The 16894-nt window shown below is 40.4% G+C and overlaps 1 protein-coding gene and 1 pseudogene across 3 annotated transcripts in view; both read right to left on the bottom strand.

The window, feature by feature from the left end:
- LOC121432366 (zinc finger protein 709-like) overlaps positions 1–15731 on the bottom strand; it is an 87559-nt gene extending 71828 nt beyond the window's left edge. The window contains exons 1-3 of one of the 3 annotated variants that reach the window (XM_041630285.1): positions 15539–15731; positions 9016–9132; positions 8477–8534 (exon numbers count right to left, since the gene is read on the bottom strand). Coding sequence is in view for 1 of the 3 variants with exons in the window: in XM_041630284.1 (XP_041486218.1) it covers positions 15539–15541 (3 nt within the window). In the remaining 2 variants the exon portion in view is untranslated. The remainder of the gene's footprint in view (positions 1–8476; positions 8535–9015; positions 9133–15538) is intronic. The other 2 variants (XM_041630286.1, XM_041630284.1) reach the window with 2 other exon arrangements.
- LOC121432296 lies at positions 963–4328 on the bottom strand (annotated as a pseudogene).
- Positions 15732–16894: the final 1163 nt, after the last annotated feature.

Below are 16894 nucleotides of genomic sequence, written 5' to 3'. Positions count from 1 at the left end.
GAGCTAGTGAGCAGGAAGCAGTGGGTGGAGAGAAACTGGTCTGGGGCAACCAGAGGAATGGAGAATATTTGTAGCTATATAATGATGCCCAATGTTTGGAAACATACATCTATGTAAAGCCTAAGAAAGTGTTAAAAAAAAAAGGGCTCCTGGACCCACAAAAACAGGAATCAATTGGAGCTCTTTGGTAGCCATATTTTTTCAGATAGTGTCTGTTTGCTGATGGCTAAGAGAGACACTGCTGCTTTAATACATGGCATCCAGGATCATGCTGCTATCAGGAATGGCTCTGGCTCTTTCGAGAGGTCCTGGTGTGGAGCACTTATGGGGTTGTGAGAAGCTTGCAGCAAATGCTTGCTGGAGCTGGGGTGGTGAGCATGGTTTGCAGAGCTAATGGTAAATGTACCTACACCATATTGAAAGGCTGAGAGGCAGAGTCAGAATCCAGGGCTTCAGCAACCATATTCCTTACCATGTAAAAAAGCAAAACAAAACAAAACAAAACACTCCTTCTCTGAAATGGATTTCAGATACACAAAAGGACAAACTCAGACATAAAAGACATCTAAACAAGACACAGTGTGTTTCAAACATGTGCATAGCCTTCAATGAGAGAGCACACAAAGAGTACAGACAGACAGACAGGCATAAAAAGAAACAGTTTTAAAAAATAAGACAAAGGCTTTAAAGAGTCACTAAAAGTAGTATAAAAGTGTACAAGAAATGTACAAGACAATGGAATTCAGCAAGTATTTGGAAATAGAAACATAGCACCAGAAGAAGATGAAAGGCTTCCAGCCACATTTGATCACCTCCACATTATACAGGAAGTGGGTTTCCAACAGCAATGTACAAACTAAACACATACACAAAAACAACCTACTGCCCCAAGGCATATATTCTGCCAATTTTTAAGAAAAGGCCATCAAAGCTTTAGCTGTTGCCTACAATCTTTATTGAAGTTATACAAAAAGAATCCCCAAAACTGAAAAAATACATGATGAACAAAACCGCTTTCCCTTGGGAGAAAGGCTGTGTTCCCTCTTAACATGCACATCCCACTGTGCTGACTCTTTTACGTCTTCTACCCTTTCTCTAATTTCACGTAGCAGTTCTTTCAGCTCCTCAATTTCTTTCTCATATTCAGTAAATGATCCTTCAGCCTCCTTCATCTGCTCATTTAGTACAGCCATTCTCTTCTCAATGACTTCAGTAGATTTGCCATACTGTGCCACTGCCTCATCATACTGAGAGTTATAATCATAGGCCAAACCCAACTGGTAGTGAGTCTCTGCAAGGAGATGGTCATGGCTTCCAAATACTGTTCTTGGAGGCTTAAGCAAGCCTGGAACTCCTCCACAGCTTGGATATAATTCTCAGATTCAACACTAACTTCTCCAAGTATAAGATGGGCTTGTACAGCATAAAGCTGGGCTTCTTTTGTTTCTTGCCTTTTAAAAATGATCTTTGCTAAATCCAGCATATCCCAGGCAAGCTCTAAGTTATCAATCTCCTCCTCTTCATTTTCTTGAAGAAAACTTGTTTCCAAGAACTGATTCATTTGTGTTTTCTTCAGCCTTGTCATTTCCTTTGTCTTCTTCCTCCAAGCCTTCAGTTTCTTCACTCTCTTTCATCTGTTCGACTCTCTCTTGTGTCTCTTCATTAGCAGCTCTCTTAAATTTGTCTGCAGGTGCTTTCTCCATGGCCTTCTGGGCGACCTTGGTCTCAACCGCATCTCCAGCTCCCCCAGACTCTTCTACAGGTAGCACAGCTTCCTCCTGTTCAGGAACCAGCTCTGCCTTGACCTTCTATACACCAGTACCATCTTTAGTCTCTGTTAGTTTTTCTGCAGAAGTCTGTGATTCACTAGGAGTCTGATCTCCTACAGCTGATGGTCCATCAACTGAACCATTGTTCAGAAGAACTGTAATCTCCTGCCCTGGCTTCTCATAGACATCTGACCCAGCCTCTGCAGCCACCACTGGTGACACTTCATCTTGCCCTGACAATTGCTCAAGAACAGCCGTTCCTAGTTCACTCTCAAAGGCAGACACCTGATCGTTTGGCTCCTCCCCACCCACGTCTGACTTGACTGTAGAATCTACTGTTTCAGCTTCTCCCTTCGTGGAAGTGCTCTGCTTTTCTGGAGCCTCAACAGGCTGAGCTTATGAAGTTGCTTTTGCCTTTTTTTACGCTCATTATTTCCCCTCCCTCTTTCTCCTGAGGCACTATTTCTTTGCACTCTTTATTTTGAACATAAGCTCCAGAAATTGATTTTCCTTCTACAGCACACAATGAATGCCTGTTTTGTCTTCCCAGAAGCGACCTCAACTTAATTCAGTCCTGGTATTGCTGCTTCTTTCTTTTGCCTCTTCAGAGGATTCAGTTAACAGCTTTGAAGTGGATTTAACTTTCCCCTCTAGCCTCTCTTCAGGCTCACTTATATCCATATCTTCTCTTCCACCCTTCTCCACTTGACTTTACTCTTCTGTATCAGTTTCAGGCTTTAACAGAGACTTGCTTTTGCTTTTTTGGCTCCTTTTTCTCCCATATATTGGAAAAATATATTCACTTTTTTTGTGACATATGATAGTTTCAGTAACATAATAGGATCTAAAATCAACATTCAATAATCAAAAATATTTATCTACTCCAATCAATACTGGGACTAAAGAGAAAAATCAGGTACAAAATCCCATTCAGAGTAACATGAAAAGAATGATTTAGAAATAAATGGGAAAACTGGGTAAAAGACAATGACAACCTAAAATGGTAAAAAAAAAATTAATACTCAGGTCCATGAATAATACTGTACAAATAAATATTCCATTTGATAGAGTGCCTTGGTTATACTCACAGTATTCCTATGACACTGCAGCCTGCCTTGTTCAACCATTCAAGGAGAGAAATGTCTGCTGAGACACTCTGTCTCCCTTTGGCAAATAATTTCAGGAAAAACCAACTACAAACGAATGCACAGCCCAGTAAGCTGCATAAACTTTCTCATTCCCAAGCCCCTTTAAGGGTCATATAAAGGGTCCCAGGCAGCTTGTCCCTGTTGCACAGCTGAAAAATTCGCTGACATTTGCTGTCTGTGTTAATGACCAGTGTGGTCTGTGGAAGTCAGACTCTGCATTCTTTCCAGCTTGTTGTGTACTCATTCTGTAACCTGAAATCTGACATTGGAAATAGTATGTTTTTTTCTTCAAGGAAGCTCATCCATGCAATCCCTTCTACTTAGAGAAGCAGCCTAAGGTAAACCAAACAACAAGCCAGTTCCAAGGCCATGATTCCCTTCACAGGGATCAACCTGGACAAGTCTGAAACAGCTTTTCAAACACCAAAGCTTTTCCATCAGGAATGTTTGGGGAAAAAAAAAATCCTAATTTAAAGTTCTCTTTCTCTGTGACTGAAAATTTTACCCAGTCTTATAGAGAGAACAATTGAATCCTCTATCATCATGATCTCAATAATAAACACACACACACACACACACACACACACACACACACACACACACACTTAATGAGGAGTTTAGAATTGGGGTATGAAGCCTAAACAGATCATTTGTTTATCTTATCCAAGTGTGGCTTGGTGTTCGTGAGCCATATTAAGAAAAATATAAAATCACAAAGGTGATGATCAGAAAAATCTAAAGCAGCACGGATACGCCTGTAAGAGACATCGGCAAGACATGACTCCACCCAGGTTCCTTCACACCACAGACTGGATTCAGTGTCACCAACCTGACTGGGCTGCAAGTTCTGGAGAAGTACAGGCTCCAGGTGCCTTTCACCACCAGGAAGAATGTGACCTATGACAAAGTATTTTCCCTATAATAGAAAGGCAGGAGGTGTTGTGCATAACTGCCTACTTTGCATGCAATTCCAGTGCTGTAGGAAGGATGGAGCTAGTGCAGGACACAAGTCAGAGCACACCCTGCACAGCATCACGGGAACATCAAGGCCGCAACGACACAGTCTCAACACTGTAACAAATGTACAACTTTTGTCATGAGGAGACCAGGGAAACTTCACCATTCCTTGTATATCAAGGTATCCTGCTATTCCGTAGAAGGGAATATCATGGAGAACCAAAACCACAAGCCTCAGAAGTTAAATACAATTCAAAGAAGGTGGCAATAGTGAAGCTTCCTGAATGAAGAGTCCAAGAATAAGAATATCAAAATGTAGATTCCAGAAATAAGAATGTAGAAATAAAGAAATACAAAGTTGTAAGCCTAAAAGAATGAAAGCACAATGTCAGCAGCTTTCTCAGAATCTACAGGATTAACTATTAACAGTGGGTTACTCAACTTTACAACCCATAACTCTATTTGCAAGCGTGAAGCAGTCCTCTGCAAAATTAGGGTTGCTCTGAAAACTGAGGATCAACTTTTAGATAACCCTCTTGGCCACCCATGACCAGAAATTGATGTGAGCTGAACTAAGTTTTAAAGGATGGGATGTATGTGACTTTTGACTTTTTGGTCTTATACTGTCCCCTACCCTTCCCTGCTAAGCAAAACTCTCAGTGTCCGGGGAGGTACAACACCTTTGTAAATACTATTAAGGAATGCCAAGGAAAAACAATGGACTAAACACATACACTAGTTTAACTGAGCAATGTAAATTGCAAAGAAGGGCAATCTGAATCTGAATTTTACCTTGAGATTGTAAAAATTCTTTAGTTATTGCCTATACTTACTATAAAAGGAGGAGTTCGAAAAACAGCCTTTGCCACAGCCTTCCCAATGCATCTCTGACTGTGGTCTCAGCTAGCTCATAAGCTTTTGGTATCCCATGTTCATTTATTTTTTTTAATTTCTTGTTTTTTCCTGGAATAAAGTTTGCTTCCGGTTCATTAGACTATGGTGAACTATCTCCATTTTTGCAGGACCCTGTGGACCCAATGCTGAATATTCATACAATTCATTGGACATTTGTTGAAGGTAAGTAATAGCATTCCTTGTTGATGAAAGAGACATAAGGCCTAGATATTGTGACTCAGGATGCTAAGGCCAAATTCAATAAGTGGATAGAAGGAGCCCCTAGGTCTGTCTAGACATAGAAATGAAATGGAGGGCCTGCTTTGTAAACACCAGAGTTTATCTTTAGTGTTTATTTTGGGACATCAGTTGAGAAAATGACTCCATTAGATTGGCTTGTAGGTAACTTTAAAGGGAAGCTATCTTGATTAATGAGGGGAAGCTGGAATCTGTATAGATCCTAGCAGATGAGAGATGCCAACACCATGAATGACTGCCAAGGACAGAAGCAGTTATGGACTTGAGGTAGGCTGAGTCTAGGAGTCAAGTGATGTGTGCTGTGGATAGCAGGACAGAAAAGTGTCCCCTTAGCCCTTTGAAGACTAGACTATCATGAGTGAAGCCCAGATGAAGGACACTGAGCTACAGAATATGATTAACAATGTTGAATTTGGGGTTTGCTTTGAGCTAATTGTACCTGTGCTCTGCTTCTTTCCTTTTGAAATAAGAAGTGTATATCATATACTTGATTTTACAGGAGCCAAGAGAGGAGACATTTTGGATTTAAGAGACACTAAATATTTAAAGTGTGTAATTTTTTAAGACTGTGGGATTCCTACAGTTATGCTCTGATTTATATTGTTATAATAACATGAGATCATAGGGACAAACAGGAAAGGAAAAGTTATGGTGTAATAGTGGTAAATCTGTATGTCAAGATCACAAGGAGTCAATTGTGCTGGTTAGGGTTTTGTCCACTTGACACAAGCCACAGTAATCTGAGAAGAGGGAGCCTCAATTGGGAAAATGGTTCCATCAGATTTGCCTGTTGGCAGTCTGTGGGGGTATTTTCTTGATTAATAATTGATATGTGAGGACCTAGTCTGCTGTGGTACCACCCATTATTATCATATGGGACTGAGTTCTATAAGAAATGAAGGTGAGGAAGTGTTGAGGAGCAACCCAGTAAGCAGTGTCCTTCTATAATCTCTGATTCTGTCCTAGTGTTTATCTCAGCAATAAAAAGAAATTAAAAAAAGCTCTTCTGAGGCTAAAGAGGTAAGTCAGACGCTTAGAGGACTGATGGTCTTCCAGAGAGACCACGCTTGGTTCCCAGCACCACAGGTGGCTCCCAACTGTCTGTAACTGCAGCACCAGGGGATGGGGATCTTACACACTCTTTTTCTTTCTTCCTTTTTTTTTTTTTTTAAAATATCCAACTAAAAGGATTTATTTCAGCCAGCTGAGACTATACTGTTATTCAGGCCCTAAGTGGTGTAGAAGGTTCTTCTGTTTGTGTGTTGCTTTCATTGGTTGAATAAAGAGACTGCCTTGTCCTTTTGATAGGGCAGCCCTTAGGTGGGCAGAGCAGACAAAACAGAATGCTCGGAAGAAGGGCAGTGTGGCAGACACCATGAATCTCCAGCCTGAGATGGATGTAAGTTAGAATCTTGTCAGTAAGCACAGTGATATTGTGATATACAGATTTAATAAAAATGGGTTAATCAAGATATAAGAGTTAGCCAAAACGAGGCTAAATATAATGGGCCAGGCAGTAATTTAATTAATACAATTTCCATGTGGTTATTTCGGGGGTTAAGCTAGCCGGGATGCAGCCTGCCACTCCTGCTACACCTAAGTATAGTCCCAAGCATTTGGACCAAATCCCACATCCTGTAATCATGCTCAACAGTACAGTGGGAGCTTTGCCCCAGCAGGCAGTTTAACAGTAGTTAAGATAAACAGTAGCTAGAGAGGGAGGTCTTATACCCTTTTTTGGCCCTTAGAAGAGGTTAAAATGTATTCATGTATGATGTAGGAGGTCCTTCTGTATTTGTGTTGCTTTTATTGGTTGAATAAAAAAACTGTCTTTGCCTTTTGATAGTGCAGCAATTAGGTAGGCGGAGTAGACAGAACTGGATGCTGAAAAGAAGAGCAGACAGAGATTACCACCATGAAGTCAGCCGCCAGGTCAGAGATGCTTAATCTTTTCCTGTGAGCCATGACCTCTTGGTGAAATACAGATTATTAGAAATGGTTTAAATCCAGATGTGAGAATTAGCCAATAAGAGGCTAGAGCTATGACTTTTCATGACAATGAGACGTGTCTGTTCTTGGTAGCATAAATCTACTTCAAGAAGAAGATAGGCATCGAAGAGGCTCCTTATGGAGTTGGTTAGCCATTTGGGCAAGAAACTGCTCTTGCCTGAACTGTTGCATAAATAGGACATAAAGAAACCGCAGAGAGATGACTGCTGAACTTGCCAAAAGATGAGATTATCCTTTGGGGTTCCTGTTTCATAAAAGAATCTCCAAGACATTCTGCAGAAAACAGAAAAAAGTGACTAAGCTATCTTTAAAATTTCCTGTTTCATGGGAATGTCTGCTGGTTACTATGGGCCTGTTGGCTGAAGATGGATGGCCCAAAGGTACAGAAAAACTTTGAGTGACTGTCCAGGAAGTAAGATGTCTCTGTCATTTCTAGAGTTTTGGAAGTTGCTTATAATGCACTTCCAATTTACATAGAAAATATGAAGTCTTTGATAGAGCTGAAGAATAGATAGATAATTATAGTCATAGTTTTCCTTAGTTATGATAAAAGATAAAGTAGATATAAAAATTATAACCATAATTCTTGCTGATAACTGTTTTGTTACTATGATAAAATGAAAGCCTTCATTTTTTGTTTAAACAGAAAAGGGGAAATGCTGTAGGAGGTCCTTCTGTATTTGTGTTTCTTTCATTGGTTGAATAAAGAAACTGCCTTGACCTTTTGACAGGGCAGCAATTAGGTAGGCGGACTAGACAGAACTGGATGCTGGGAAGAAGGCCAGATAGAGATTGCCACCATGGAGCCAGCGGCCAGGTCAGACATGGTGATTCTTGCACGATAAACCATGACCTCTTGGTGAAATACAGATTATTAGAAATGGGTTCAATCAAGATGTGAGAATTAGCCAATAAGAGGCTAGAGCTAATGGTCAGGCAGTGATTTAATGAATACAGTTTCAGTGTGATTAAGTCGGGTGTTTGCTAGCCAGGCGGCCGGGACCAAAAGCAGGCCCTCTCTTCTACTACACATGTACTACATAAATGTGGAACACAGACATACATGCAAACAAAGCATGCATAAAAAATGAATAAATCTAAAAAACCAAGATAACAACAACAAACATCCCTTATATATAAAGCCCTGAGAAAGCATCATAAAAAGACATCAAATACTTCTGAGTATGAGGACGTTTTTATGTAACGAATCACTGAAAAGGCTCTTACATCGTTAAATGATGCAGCACATTTTGGTGACATTCAGAAATTACAGAGACAGGATATTCAAATTCAGAATGATCACATCCAATTGCAGTTTTATAAACATCAACATTAAAATTAATTTAAAATGAGATATATTTAGATAATATACTAGGTTCTCAGGTATCTTATCATCCCCAAATGTTTGATGTAAATTCCTCTCTCTTGAGTATAAGTTACCCCAGATTTCTCTTGAGACTCTGGTAGTCCTCTTCAATATTTTCTTCATGTGTTTTCTCTAGAAGTAAACCCAAAGAAATCATGACTTAGTCAACATTATAAAAATTTATTACATTCTAAATTTTATGATGTGACCAGGCACTTTAACTTCATTCCATGTTTCCTTTTGATATTTCAAGCCAGAAACCACTATACACATAAGCAGGAAACAGTTGTCTGAATGAATAAGCTAAGGAATCATAGTGTGTTTTATCTATGGAGATCAGGTTCATAGTTTTCTTTCATTACATCTCTGTAGAGCTTCCTTTGACTAGAATCCAATAAAGTCCACTCACTTGAGGTGAAGTTCACAGCCAAATCCTCAAAAGTTATGGGCTCCTAAAACATTTTAGGATGGGCGGTTTTACCTGACAGGTTGACAGGAGGCAGAGCCATCGAGTGCATGTGCTACAGAAGACACTTCTAAGTAGTTATGCAGATAAAGGTTAACAAGAGGAATTATAGGGATTACATGAATTAATGTGAGAAAAACCACTCACGGTATGTGGAAGCAATCTCTGACTTGTATGAAGGATTATAATAGAGGAAGAATGAATTGAACATCCAGGCACTCATTCTTGATTGTGGTTATGTACAGAAGTTTCTATACCTTGGTCCTGCAGTGTTAAGTACCAAAGAAACATACAGAGGCTTATATTAAATATATACAACTCAGGCTTATTATTATCTAGCTCTTAGAACTCAAATTAAGCATAATTCTTGTCTATGTTAAGCCATGTGGCTTGGAACCTTCTCTCAATGAGGCATTCTCATCCTACTTCCTCCTTGCCTGGATGGTGTTTGGCTCTCTGCCTTACCTCTTCCCAGAATTCTCTTAGTCTGGTGGCCCAACCTACACTTCCTACCTGGCTATGTGCCAATCAGCATTTTACTAAACCAAATGAGTGACAAATCTTTACAGTATACAAAAGCATTATCCCATAAGATGATTCGACCATCTGTTTCACACTCTTGCTTTAAGATTTTTATCATGATTTACTGAACCCTTCAAGTATGAGAAGAAATAATCTTTTTCTGCCTTAATTCATTTTGTTAGATAGTTTATCACAATAATAGGAAAACCCTAATATAGGAACAGACACAAAAAAGTGGGGCCATTGTTGAAAAAAAGCGTGACCAGGTTCTCTGGGCAATTTGAACGTGTGTGTGTGTGTTTGTGTGTGTGTGTGTCTTGGTTTTTTCTTGAGGCAAAGAGAAAGAGAGTGAACAAGAGAGAGTGATCAGCATATTAGAAAAAGCAAATCTGAGTGAATCATTTAGGTAGATGCTATACATACAAAAATGATGAAACAAATGCTTACAGAAGAGGCACAGATCAGGAAGGCTCAGAGTAGAACAAGGATTTAGTTTCGAACTAAGGTGTGTGTGGGGGGCATTACTTTGTTATTTTGTTCAAGAACTTAGCTTCATTTTGCCCTGGGACCAGAAACTTAAAAAAACTTATGTTGAAAAATAATGAAGTACTTCAGTAAGTGAAAAGAGTAGGAGCAAGCTTAAAATTTTAAGACACGAGATGATGAGAAAGCAGCTGTAATTGGTATGAAATTAATTCTAGGCCCTGGGAGAATAGTAAGACAGAACAAGAGAAACAACCTGAGACTTTACTTGGGTTTTGCACCCAACACCCTGTGAGTATTCTTTGAACAATCATCTGTATATAACCTTGGACCACATCCCCTATCAGGTTTCATGTTTTGAAAAAAAGATGGCAATGCGTTAGCCCCTCAGACTCCTTATTAATCCCTTATATCTTTTCAATTGCATTTTGATACACATCTGCTAACAGTGGAAAATAGCCTGAAAGTTATGTGTCATTTTGGGGCTCATGTACCTTAGTCACAATGTGTTTTCAAAATTAGCATCTAAGGAAAGTCTTTTTAGCACTTTGCCTGTGAATGAGGCATATGATTAAAATCAGAGGCATGATGGGAAAGGCATATGCAAGGAGCAAGGCTTTCCAAATGTCCCCTTCAGTCAAAATGCAGAACCCTCTGTGCATGCTCAGCCACCAAATCTTCCTTTCAATAATAATTGGTAACCCAACCCTGTTCACACCCACAGTTTGGATATTTTAGGAAGGTTATTGAAGAGAGGGATCGAGAAAGACCTTGAACTAAAATTACTAAAAACAGGAGCAGCAAAGCAGGTCATTTTCAATGGGCTGTGCTCTGATATTGTAGGATGGAAGTTGCTGACATATCTGCTGATCCTGTACTTGCAACTCATGCACTTTCTGACCCTCTCTAGCGTTCCTTTCCCTTCTCTCACTGTATACATTGGCTATGATTCTGTGAGCTAACACTCCTCAATAGGGAATAATGCCTTGTTATGTGAAAAACTGATGAGCATGGAAAAACCTCAGTCGTTTGTTAAGTTTTAAGATTTGCTACCAATGACCCTATAATTACAGGTGGTTAATCCAAGCATTGAGATGCATACCTACGATCTTGATAGTCATGAAACTACAAAAGGGGATCATTAGATTGAGGCCAGCCTGGGCTACAATATTTTGTATCAAAATAAATTATTGAAAAAAAAGGATCGAAAAAGAAAGACTGACTCCAAAGAAATAAAACATGAAGACGTCCTTCTTTTTTTTTCTTATTTTTCCAAGAACTTTGGGTGCATCATTAATTTACCAATTTGTGAGATATCAATTTTTTTAAATGTTAGTCACCAATATTATAAACCTAAAACTGTCTTCATTCTGTTTCATAGACTTGTTTACACCGTGGTTTTTCATTAATTTTAGGAATTTAAATTTTTCTTTCTTGATTTGTTCCTTGATCTAATTATGATTTAGTAGAATGTTGCTCAGTTTCCAAGAGTCTGTACTTTTTGTAATTCTATTGCTGATAATAACCACCTTTAGTCCACTTGACAAATAGGCTACCATTTCTCTATATTTGTAGAGATCTCTTCCTGTCCGAATATGGTTGTGTATTCTTCAGTGTTTGGCTGTATTGGTCTAGTACATGTCTACTTGTTTCACTGATTTGTTTAGCTTTTCATCCAGAAGAATCAATCAATTGATAAGACTAGGTTACTGAAGTCATATATTACCTGTAATTTTAGATCTAGTAGTATGTCTTTTACAAAATTGGGTACCTGTGTTTGTTGTGCATGTTAATGTTCAGTTTCCTCTTACGAGTGTTCCTATGAGTATAAAATGATACTATATCTCTTTTTGAAGAGTTTTGGTTTGAAGTTGATTTTATCAGATACACAATAGCTATGCCTTCTTGGTTCATTTGCATGGAAGACCAGTTTAAATTTCTTTTACCCTACAGAAATGGTATCCATTATTGACTATCAGGTAGGAATTAAGATTTTTTTTTCCCCATGAGGCATACTTTTTCTTTGTAGCACTAACTGTGCCGGAACTCACTGTGTAGATGAGGCCAGCCTCAAACCCAACGATCTGCTTTTCTCTGCCTCCCAAGAGCTGGGATTAAAGGTGTGTGCTACTACCGCCTGGCAGGAATTAAGACATTAACATTAAGAGCTATTAATAATCAGACATAGTGGTGCATGTCTTTAATCCTAGCAATTAGGAGGCAGAGGCAGGTAGATCGAGGCCATTCTGGTTAACATAATGATTAGCAGAACAGTCAAAGCTACACAGTGAGACACTGTCTCAAAAAGATATTTCCAGACAAAGACTCTCAGAGCAGCGGAGATCCTGGAAGAGGTTCAGACCAGCATGTTATGGGGTCTGATCGAATGCAACATAATTCAAACAACAAGTAAGTGCAGAAAACTAATATTTATTGTAATCAAGCTGCTGCTGATCGATCAGGGATGCAGAACAGATTTGGGAACAGAACTGTGACCCTGAAGCAGAACATTACAGAGCTTTGAAAGCATAAAACACACAAACATCTGTGTCAAGTTACAGTTACATTTTCCACCAATCAGAATTCAGGGAACAGGAGCTTTCCTAGGGATATTTCTTCTCATTGGTTGTCTTACTCCTGTGGCTGGACAATTTGCCCAGCATTAATGCCTCAACTTGCCAACCAGGATCTGGGTCACCCAGGAAGGTCTTGGAAAGTTAAACTTCATTTGACATTTATTCAAAATGGAAGTTCTATTCAAACTGGCTTCAGTTTGGTTCCTTCTTACAAACAGAGAAGCCTGGAAAAAGCAGAGACCAGCCAACCTGCTGGGTAAAGAGTCAGACCAGTTGAACTATCAGCAAAGAGCAGTGCCCAACCTGCTGAACAGCCCACAGGCTTGCAAGGCTCTCTAGATGACTGGCATTCCTGAGCTGTTGCCCATGCTACAGTTGGCTTTGGTAATGCAGCTGTCTTTAATTCATTTCTGACCCTGTAATTCCTCACTTATATTTCTGTAATAGCTCCAATGAAACTCACTGGTTCACCAAGCTGGACTTTGGTAGTAGCCATACTTTAGTCTATTGTTGGTTTCCTGTCTGGCTTGAACAGATGACTGGTCACATCTCCAATAGAATGTCATCACAAAACAACTACGTATAAAGTCACATAGTAATTCAAATTCAGCTTATACTCAGTGACTTCAATACCCAACTCACCAATCAACTATTGAACTAGGCAAGAAAAAACAGAGAAAATCTGTAATTAATGACACAATGAGGTCAGCTATGGTCTGGTATGCCTTTAATCCCAGCACTCAGAAGCCAGATGCGGGTAGATCTCCATAAATTACTGGTCACCCTGGTCTACACAGCAAGTTTGAGGCCAGTTGGAGCTACATAATTGAGACTGAGTCTCAAAAGGACAATAAACAAACAAGCAAACAGAATGAATGACACCATAAAACAGATTGACCAGCTAAATACATAAAGGATATTCCACTCAAACACAAGAGAATACACACACTTCTATGCATCTAATGGAAAGTCTCTATATGAGGATACAAAGCGAGTTTCCACAAATAGAGGAAACCTAAAACAATGTCTCGTATTCTAGCTCATCACAATGCAATAGGACTGAAAGCCAATAGCAACAGAAATTACAGAAAATCTACAAGCTCATAGAAATTAAATAACACACTACTGAATGATGAATGTGTCAATGAAGAAATAAGGAGATCAAGTATTTCCTTATATTAAATGAAAATGAAGCCATGATGTGAGCAGACAGATAAAATACAATGAAGACAGTACTAAGAAGTTCATTTATAACTCATTTTCCTATCCTAAAAAAAGTATACGAGAGGTTGGATGGTAGTGGCGCACACCTTTAATCTCAGCACTGGGGAGGCAGAGGTCAGCCTGGTGTAGAGTTGAGTTTCAGGGCAGCCAGGTGTACACGGAGAAACCATGTCTTGGAAAAAACCAAACCGACTCCCTACCCCCCAAAAGACAGTAACAACAACAACAAAATCACACAAGAGGGATTCCCTCCTTCCCCTCTCAGATCTTCACTCTGGACATCTCAAGAGCATGGCCTACGGAAAACATCCTATTTGACGCTGCTGTTTTCTGTACACATCAGGAAAACCTCCGTTTCACTAGTTTTGGCATGCACACACACACATGAGCACACTAAACAAAATATATGTTTTTCATATCATCAGATCTCAGATGAACAACCAAAAGAAGGACCTTAGCTATTTGGAAAACAAGAACCCAAACTCCAATTCACTAAATGGAAGAAATAATGACTATCAAGGCTGAAATTAATGAAACAAAAGTGAGAATTTAAAAAAAAAATATCCCTCCGAGATGGAAAGATGACTCAGGAGAGCATGGGTTGCCTTTACAGAGGATCTCAGCTGGGTTCTCAGGACCAACATCGTGGATCAGAACCACCTATAATTCCATTTCCAGGGGGGATCTAATACTCTCTTCTGACCTCTCTGCACCTGGCAAACATGATCCACATTCTTTCTTGATGGCAAAACACTCATTCATGGTAAGTAAAGCAAACTAAATGTAAAAAATAAATTAAAAAGTAGAATCAACAAAATTACAGGTTGGTGTTTGAAAAGATAAACATGGTTCACAGCCCATAGCCAAATTAAACAAGAGAGAAAAAAAGCCCAATTAATAGAATGAGAGATGAAAAAGGAGACATCACAATACACAGCCCAAAATTTACGATAACATATTTGAACATTTATACCCAAAGTCTGGGTATGGTGTCATCCACCTTTAATCCTAGCACTTGGGAGGCAGAGGTAGGCTGACCTTGGTTAGTCAGAGGCCAGCCTCATCTACATAGCAAGTTCCAGGCCAGCAAAAGCTACATAGAAAAATGCTGTCTCAAACAAAGTTTTCAATAACCTTATTAGAATGCATTCAGTGTTAGACACAAGAGGGTTATGCTAAGCAATCAGTGCCACGGCTGCTGCTCAGGAAACTCAGAAGGGTTTAGGATCTTCATGCCTAAATCTGAGGGAGAAAAACGATCTGCTTTAAAAATTATGCAGCAGGGCTCACTTGGTTGTGTTTGCTTAATATGCAGAGACTCCCTCCATCTGTTTCCTCCCCAGCACCACATTAAACCAAGTGTGGTGATTCATTCCTCGCAACCCTAAAACTTGGGAGGTGAACGGAGGATCACAACTTCAAGGTCATCGACAGCTACTATGGACTTCCAGGACAGCAAGGCCGAAAAAATAAAAAATACAATAAAAATAAACTTGCGGCACAGGCCCCTTCTGTTTGGAAAAGCAGCCTCGAGCAAAACCAATACAACACCAAAGAGATTACAGAAAACGATAAAAACAGGTCGGAAACGAGTGTGCCAGGGCAGACGGGCAGCAACGTTCACCACCCGCGTCCTTTCTCTACACAGTCCGAACTCCAGTCTCCAGTCCCGCGGATTCCCCACGACAGGCTGGGGACTGGGATGAAGCCAGCACCGCAGCAACAGGACATGAGCAGACTGCACAGCCGGCTGCCGGCTCCGCCTGTGCCAGACTCCACCCCTGAGTCTGCTGCACAGCGCCAGGGACCGTCCGGTCGGCGGCGCCAGGCTGCACCAACGACTCCAGGAGCCACCGCGCACTCACCATGTCCTGCTCCGGACGCGTGCAGAGGTCCTCTCGGAGGGGCCTGCCGTCAGAATAGGTGACACCGACGGAAGCCAGCTGTCACACACCTCACAAAAGCTACTTGGGATTCAAAAATGGAGCCAGGGGCGGAAACCGCGGGACATTCTTGTTCCTCATTCGACATTTCCAGCAAGGAAGTAACAGCGTCCCTGATTGGCGCAAGATGCTGAACCCGCCTTCTTATTCAAGAGTAGCGGGGCCAACATCCTTTCCCGTCGCGGGAGGTGGGGGAGGTGGGGGTGGGGTGGGGGGGGTGGGGTGGGGGGAGGGGCAAAAAAATCAACATCCAATCTTAAACCAGGCTTTCCCCTTAGAATAAGCCTGAGGGATAATTGCACTTAAGGGGAACAGCATTTGAGATTTTAGCATACAGACTCGCTTCCCTGTGTAGTCAGTGGATCCTAGTTTTATTCCATATAAAATAGTGCACAGATTGGCTCTGAACAGCCCAGATTCAGTGCCCTTAAAGAAAACCCAGGACCATAACAGGAAGTGTCCCGAGTTAGTGGAAGCAGAGTAAGAACTAGGTCCCAATGTGCCAACTAAAGAATTTGTCAGGAATGCACTTCTTGACTGAGTGCGGGGAAAACAGAATTACCCGGAAGCAATGGTCCAGGAAGGATAGCGGGTGAGGCGTGGGAACAGATCTTGAACGGGAGACAGAGACCTTACTTTGCCCAGGTCGAGAAGATAACCCACAGTATCAAGTGTCGAGGTATTCTCAGTCTTCAGGACCGCACACTGTGCTGTACAGGAAGCCTCAAACAGGAACATTTCCTAGTGATGAGGGACAGATACCAAATAAGTTAACCCAGAAAGCATCCTATAAGTTCCTTCTACTGTTTATAGAATTAAGTACCTACACCAAAACATTTGAGATATCTCAAATTAATAATTAATAATGGACCTGAAGGCCTAAGAAAAACAAACAAAAGTAACACCTGAAAGTGACAGATTGGAAGGCATGATCAAAATCAAGGCTGAAATTAATGACACAGGAGCCACAACAATACCAAAAACAGCACAAAGAATCAATAAAATGATGATTTCTGTCTTTGAAATCATCAAGAAGGTTGACAAATTCAACTGTTTTCTGTTGTTGTTTTTGCTTCTTTGTGGTTTTTCAAGACAGGGTCTCTCTGTGTAGCACTGTCTGTTCTAAAACTCACTCTGTAGAACAAGTTGGCCTCAAACAAACAGTCATCTGCCTCTGCCTCCCAAGTGCTGGGATTATTGGCATGAGCCTTGGCTGCCCAGCTGAACTGCTTAGGTTTTTTTTCTTTTATTTACATGATACAACCTAGAGTCATCTGG

The sequence above is a fragment of the Microtus oregoni genome, unplaced genomic scaffold (assembly GCF_018167655.1).
Source record: "Microtus oregoni isolate MIOR12 unplaced genomic scaffold, Mior012 000034F_ref0000314, whole genome shotgun sequence".
Classification (NCBI taxonomy): domain Eukaryota; kingdom Metazoa; phylum Chordata; class Mammalia; order Rodentia; family Cricetidae; genus Microtus; species Microtus oregoni.
Note: the sequence above shows the minus strand (reverse complement) of the source record. Positions and strands in the feature narration are given on the sequence as shown.